This window comes from Falco naumanni, chromosome 9, assembly GCF_017639655.2.
Source record: "Falco naumanni isolate bFalNau1 chromosome 9, bFalNau1.pat, whole genome shotgun sequence".
Lineage (NCBI taxonomy): Eukaryota > Metazoa > Chordata > Aves > Falconiformes > Falconidae > Falco > Falco naumanni.
The window spans coordinates 14,488,609-14,496,084 of record NC_054062.1 but is presented as its reverse complement, the minus strand read 5'-3'; the positions used below and the strand labels follow the sequence as shown (position 1 = coordinate 14,496,084).

The following is a 7,476-nucleotide window of genomic DNA, read 5'->3' as shown; positions in this document are numbered from 1 at the left end:
TAATGCTCACAAGTAACATTTTCAAAGAGATGAGAATCTTTGCTATACCTTCAGTTTTCATGTACCTTGTCCATGCAATTGGAACTTAGAATTTAGCAGAGTCATGGGGGATCCACAGATATGTAATCTGAGTCCCATTCTTGGATTTATCTGGCAAATTAGCACAGAAATTATCTGGGGGAAACGCTGACTTTGCAGGCTTCTCTAACATGTCAAATTCATTTACCAAAACAGATGTGATGCATCAGAAACAGTTATTAGTAATTAGGTGGGAACAGGTACATTGTAGAGGAGGGATGCTATCACTCTTACACAAAACCTCAGTATAGCTGAACAGACTTCTACAGGTAGTGTTATCAGCAGAGACTGTAAAAAGTTACAGCTCAGATTGGTATTGGCTTTCTTTCAGCTAGAATTCATTTAACATGAAGGAGGTTTGGGGGAGAAAATGGCAAGTTTCTGTTCACATTCTAGCAGCAGTACAGGGTCATGAAACAGAAAATTCCTTTGATGACACCCAGCTTTTAAGCTCAAAACTTCATCAAGCATAGTTTTGCTGTGCTTTTCTTCTTTTGCAAAGATGGAAACTCCAGCAGCCATGCTTTTTGAGCCACAAATACTTTTCAGGCCTGTTTAACCATTAACTCAGTTGCTAGTTTAATTCTCTGACCCCCTCTTTATGAGGGGTTTATACTATTGACCTTGATTTCCTTTCCCAGAGGTTCAGATATGCATAGAAATGGTACCATAGTGTAAACTGAATTTACTCTCTCCCTGTCAGTATTCTGCTGAAGAAGGACACACACACAACATCACTAATAAACCAGTGACAATTCTGTAGTCCTCCGTGGAAAAGTGTACTGTGTGCAACAGAAGGCAGCACGCTTTCAGTGTGCTTTAATAGTTGGAAAAAAAACACTTGCAAAGAAGTCTGCAGAATTGGAACTGACTTGCATTCATTCTGGTTTTCTTTCCCAATGCCATATGATCCTCTCTTTCTTTCAGAAGTCAATTCATTACACAGTAAATAAGAACAGTTCTTTTCTGGACAGAAGCCATTCTTGCCACTGCAATGGAACTTTTATTTCATACATTCTTACAATAAAGCTGTATTTTGTTATATAAGTAAATAAACCCAGGAGACAAAAGATTCACATATTCCATTTTAAAATATTGGGCTCAGCTAAACTGCAGCCATTCCCATTCACCACCTACACCACATTAGGGATTTTTCAGGGCAGTGGAAGTAAAGATGTAAACCAAGTCATCTAGGTAATTAAATTACGGTCCAAGGAAGTTTGCAACCACCATAGCAAAGTGTATCCGTTCATTCTTCAGGTTCTTTGAAGTGTAAGGTGGCAGAAGTTTCTTTATAAACTCAGAAGTTTTTCGTTGAGAGCAATCTGTGACTGTGTGAGGTTTGCCAAGTAGGTCACCATCAGTAGGTCCTGAGAAGGGAAAAAACCCCAATGATCAGAAATATTTAAAAAGATTGTAGCCTATCAGGGAGTTGAATTTTTAACACTTGTAAATCAGTTCAGAATCAGCTACTAGAAATACTGTTAGTCCCGAATGTCCTACTCTGAGGAATGCTTCCCTCACAGGAAGAAGGTTTTGGTATTCGCAGAATATGAAACATTGCTTGTGAAATTTTAACTCCGAGTTCACCCATATTAACCAGGCAAGTCAAAGGGTATAAGCAAAATAAAAATTAGTTCTGGTCTTGCAGACTGTGGGTGAACACCACATTCAGAAACAGCTTTCGCTTTCTGAAAACCTGTTACAGAAATAAGGTAGCACACTAAAACCTTGTTCACGTCCTAAGTGTTACACAAGGAGACAGGACTTCAGCTCAGGCAAAGGAAGCTGGCAAGTCACCAGTTATCCATGAAACCCATACTGCTTTAAGCTTGGTAATTCATATTGTCCAGTCGCTCTAAAAAAGTTTGTGCTGGCTTTCAGATTACTTGCATAAATCCTAAATACTTTAAAACTTGTTCTCTCATTTGCAGTTGCTTGCAAGATTATTATGGTGAGCTCTTTTATCCACCTTCAGCTCTTAAAACATCAAAATACTGACAAGAAAGGGCTCTATTTTCTATTAATATGTTTGTACAAAAAGACAGATAGTTTTGATCATGGACAAACAGTGTCTGTATGACAGAATTTAAAAATTACTGGCAATACACTGAAAAAATCAGATGATGAACTTACATTGATATTGCTGTTCAACATCGTCTCAAAGTCCTCTGGTGTGATCTTTGGCACCTGGTTAATAAGGTCCATCAGGAAACGCCCGACAGTGTTGTCAGCAGCCACTTTGCCAGACTAAGTGTAAGAAACATACATGTCAACCTCAGTAAAACACTGTAAGTTTATGGCTCAGAAGGAGAATTTATAAAAAGAAAAGATGCACAAGCTTACATCAAACTTATTTGCTGGCTCATAAAAAGCTGCCCTTACCAATACATCCTCTGCATACTGCAGCACCATGGTCAGGGTATCCTGAATCCGGGCTGATGCTGACCCCACCTGCTGCAAGTCACTGGACAAACCGATCACTCGATTAGGGCTAAAACAAGTCTTCATGATAAGATCCACTGAAAGCAAAAGGAGAATCAATCAGTGAAAAAAATCCTGACTGCCACAGAAACCAGACTAATTTAGGATAGCTTTAACAAGACTGTCTTAATTCCCAGAAGGATAATTCTACCAGGGGAAAAAAAAAAATAATAAAAAAAAAAAGCATTTGAGCAGTGTCACAATGAAGCTTATAACCAAAATAAGAAGAAAACATTCACCTCCTATCCGCTCTGTATCATAATAAACATATTTCACTGTTAGAGGTGTGAACATCACGCCCATAGTTTTACCAGGGACTCCCATTGGGGCACTGTCAAAAAAAACAAACAACAAAATGTTTTCAGCATGGACACACTTAAGGGAGGAAGTACAACTCAATGATCTCTGTTAGCACTGAAGTGTGAAGATAAGTAGGTTACTCATTCTCACCAAAATCAGCAATCTTAAGACCAGGGATAACTGAGGACAGGAAGTCAGTCCTGGCATACTATTAATTGCTCATTTTTATCCAAGAATATTCCTAGCTGGTCTGACATTTGTCAGCATGAATGCGTGAAGAGCCAAGTACTATCTCCTTAGCTACAGTTCCTTCTTGCTTATAGAGCAGGTGTTCTTCTATCCTGAAATACTCCATGCTTTGAGAAATCACTTCAGCAGCAAACATAAATATGACAAAAATTCAAGTACAAAACACTCTCAACACCTTTATTATTCCTATTACTCAAAGTATGTGAAGTCCATTTATGCTTTAAGAAAGATGTCATGGAACAGCTTCCTTTTTGAAGATGCACAGTTATGAAGCCATAGACTTCTGTTACAAAGAACGGCTTTTTTTCCTTCAAGAGAAGAGCTTTTCAGTCAGTACTGGAACAGTTTCATTTCTTAATATTTAATCTGCATTATTAACTGATAAAAATTGAAAGGGTCAAGGGGAAGAAAGACTGATCAAGAAGATGCCGTTTCAATTATGTTTTACCTGCAGCAGTCCTCCAACTTGTATAAATAAACTGCTGAGCAGTAAAGCCCAATGACTACATGACTACAGGCTAGTGTTCAGTGTGATGGAGAGTAGTGACATTAATACTAGCAATATGAATCCCGGGAAATGTCACGAAGATGTTCAGAACACAATTAAGTCACACCTCCCCATCCCAACGAGGTACCAACTTCTGAAAGGATAGGTCTTTCAACTTGCACCCAATGGTCAAGACATTCCAATGAGAAGTAAGCCATGATCCCTGGCTTGCTATTGTCTTTCAGCTATACTGTCCAAAATGGGACACTGCAGCCCATGACATTTCTTGTTACCCTGACATGGTCTCTCTCAGTAAATCAGATAGCTCCCCTCCCAGAAATGCAGCCTCCCAGAGTACCTGACGTAGGCTTTAATGCTCATGCGTGAATTCTGGAGACTTGTGTCCACAGTGAGGTGGATTGGATTGTGTGCTTCCCGGCTGTAATACTCATGGATCAGGACAGAGTGTTCCGTGATGTCGTGACCTGTTGCATACCTTCAAAAGAGCACACGCTAAGCAACCATTCTTCTAACACTCAAGTGCCCAGTATTTGTTATTTACAGGTTTGTATCCTAAAGCACTGATTTCCAAACACTGAGGTGCAGAAGCATGCTAAATTCAAGTGTTTTAACTAGGGAATCTGTAGTTTTATGGCCAGCTGTCCTGAAATTGTAGGAATCACAAGGGTGAGTACACCCATGGACAGAACATGCACAGAGCCAGTGTTATACCAGCCATAAAGAGCTGGTACAGTTGACATGAGATTCAGTTATCTGTCACTATGTTCTGGACCATCTCTTTATTTCTAAGTCAAAGCATGCCAAACAAACCTGGACCAACCAAGCAGATCTTCCACAAATCAAACATCTCTCTGCAGGAGGTATAACTTGTTCATCTAGGTCCTTTAGCTGCACTGCAATTAGCTTCTCACATACACAGAAAACCTCCTGTCATTAGAACTGCACTTTGCTGTGCCACTAGAAGGCTGCTGAGGAAGGCTGCTCCACAGGAACAGCACTAGGCTATTCTGTAGGATCAGAGAAGCATGAAAAGACTAATAAAGCTATCCACACTCAGACACAGGCTCTGCTCCTGTAACACCACACTGATCTTGCTTCGCAGCCCACACACAAGTACTTCCACCTTTTCTCAGCAGAGAACTCCTGTACGCTCAAGCTGGTATCGCCGATTCCTCCAGAGGCCTTCAGTACCTGCAACCACTCTTCTGTGTTCTCCCTTCTTTCTGGCCAGTTATCATCCACGGTGCAGGTTGTATTACAGGTGGCTAGGTTTTTCTGACAAAGCTGTGCAAGCATCCTCTAACTCATTGCTGTTCTGTGATGCTTTTGCTAGACACAAACAAAACCAAACCCTGCGAGTCTCCAATACTGTCTCCTCCTACTATGAGCTGCAGGAGCTTTACAGCTGGCTGTAACGAGCTGCGAGCCCTTACTGTCACAAGCATGAGCGCTCCTGCTTCTCACCTCTGGCAAGGAGAATTATGTATGTCAGGGAGTTTATGGGACCAACCCGAGCGCCTGCGTGTTCCTGCAGGAGAACTTACCAGCCCAAGATGATCTCGCTAGGAGACACCTTCTTGTGCAGCTCGTACATGTTTTTGGCAAACTCCATATCTACCGCCACCTGAGGAACGGGACAGGCCGAAGCCGCCGGTTACGGGGATGCCCGGCCCCTGGCTGAACAAGCCCTCAGGCCGCGCTCAGGGCCCGCAGCCCCCGGCCCCGCCGAGCCTCCCCGCCCCGGCCTCGCGGCATGACCCGGGGGGCTCGGCCGGAGCCCGGCGGGGCAGCCCCGCACTCCGTACCTCATCCTCAGACTCGTTGTGAGGGACGGAGAAGCAGTTGGTGACCTCCACCGAGTGCTTGTCCACGGTGCCTGCGGGAGGGCGGCGCGGTTAGGGGGCAAGCAGCGGGGGGCCGCTCGCCCCCCGGCTGCCGGCGGGAGGGGCAGGGCGCCGGCTCTTACCCAGCAGCGTCCCGATGACCCGCGCCGCGCCCTCGTTGCGCCGCTCGAAGCTGTCCACGATGGAGGCCAGCACCACCGGGTGCAGCCGCACCACGCGGCCGCCCGGGAACGGGCCCGACAGCGCGGCCGACAGCGGCGCGGCCGGCGGCGGCGGCGCCGGGGCGGCGGGCGGGGGCGGCGCAGCGGCGGGGGTGGTATTTGGCGCCGGTGTGGCGGGCGCCGCTGTCGGGCTCTGCGCCGGGGCGACCGCGGGAGGAGCTGGAGCTGGAGCAGGAACAGGCGCCGTCGCCGCCATTTTGTGAGAGAGGGGAGTAGGTGCCGCGCCGGCAAGAATTGGCTGAGCAGAACGCCTGTCACACAATACTACCTTCCTATTGGGGAAAAGCGTGCGCTAAGGCCCTCCCGCCATATGTTAACCAATCGGGGAGAACGATGAGCGAGGATTGTGATTGGCGAAAGAGCACATCGTCTGCGACTGGAGCTACTCTTGTTCCCACCCTCTTGAGGGCGGGAAATTTTTCAATTGGCTTCTATCGTCCCCCGCGGCAGTGCCTATCTGCTATCTCACTGGCTGGCACCGCCCTCCCCTTCTGTCAGTCAGGGCGGGAAGACCTTTTTACTGGCTGCAGCGCTGTCACTTACTCTCCATGGGTACTAGGAGGAAGCCGAGCGTGCGCTTGTCTGGGCAGTGTTGGAGGTTGGCTGAGCAGGGCTGGGGCTTCCAGTGGCTGCCCGGGTCCTGCCACCTCGGGGCTGTTGCCGTACCCTCGGGTCTGCCTCAGCTGGCTGTGTTTCTCTGGCATGTTCTCAGTTGCGCTTCAAGGCCTGCGTTGCTGTGGGTGGCTGCTGAGGTGCTTGGGCGGTGGCAGCGCAGTCCTGGTCACAGCGGTAGGTCCTGCTGCCGTACAGCAGTGTGGCGGTGTGGTAAACAGCAGCCTTGCAGGCCTGGCACCAAGCTGCCACCACGGCAAAGAAGGTTATTCGGTAGTGCTGTAAGTGAGGGCTTTGCAGGCCTCAGGGTGTTGGCCCTGTGAGGCAGGAAGGTGCTGTTAGCCCTGTTTTCCAGGTATTTGCCGACAATGAGGGACAGAAGAACAGGCAGGTGCCAAGTATCATGTAGAGAACAAATGCTGATTATCTCTATCCAGGGTTTAATGGTTACCCAACAAATTGACTTACTAGAACTAATTTGCCTATTACTTGTAGTGCCTTGTGCGTTCCCTTTCAAGCAGCAAGCCTGCATGGGTGTGGCAGGTATGCTTTTAAAGTGAAGCGTGTGCTTTTGATGACTGGTAAGGAGAGTGAATTCTTTTGAAGCTTCATTTTCATGGTCATCTGCTTGCAGCTGTTATTTTAGCAGTTGTAGCAATACAGTAACAGATTTACCTCTAAGTCTCTTGGTTCCAAACTCTTTATTGCAGTTTTTAGTAGTAGCTTGACAAAATTTAAGGGAGAGTTTCAGGTACCATTGAAGTGCTTGGGTTTTTTTTTGGTCTTGAGCTGTTCTTTTCCCACAAGTAAACTATTTGTATGTACATGCATGCACATACATAAACACCGAAATACCCAGAATTCTCACCTCCTGATAAAATGCTTAGTCCAGTGAAACCTGCATCAGTTCTCTGGCACCACTTTGTCTATTGGGTGGCTGCTTGAATAATTGAGAACACTTCCAGGTAGCTGTTTACCAGGTGTAGCAGATAAAAAAGCATAGTGGTTGTTACTACCTCAGATGTAATCTTTTTTTTTTTTTTATAGAGCCACTTTGGGGTCCTGCCACACTCTGTCCCACATTTAGATTACCAATTATGTTATTGTTTTAACATAAAAACCAATTTTATCATGACTGGTGGCATTTGGAGTTTTCTCTGCTTCATTAGCTGAGGGGTGA

The 7,476-nt window shown here is 45.8% G+C and overlaps 1 protein-coding gene across 1 annotated transcript; it reads right to left on the bottom strand.

Moving 5' to 3' along the window:
- Positions 1–1,061: 1,061 nt before the first annotated feature.
- Positions 1,062–5,895, bottom strand: EIF3F (eukaryotic translation initiation factor 3 subunit F). Its single transcript, XM_040606838.1, has 8 exons — positions 5,586–5,895; positions 5,425–5,495; positions 5,164–5,243; positions 3,957–4,094; positions 2,802–2,893; positions 2,464–2,600; positions 2,215–2,328; positions 1,062–1,448 (listed from the first exon to the last, which is right to left on the bottom strand). Exons 1-8 carry the CDS (start codon positions 5,878–5,880, stop codon positions 1,371–1,373), a joined length of 1,005 nt encoding a protein of 334 aa, XP_040462772.1. The 5' UTR covers positions 5,881–5,895; the 3' UTR covers positions 1,062–1,370.
- Positions 5,896–7,476: the final 1,581 nt, after the last annotated feature.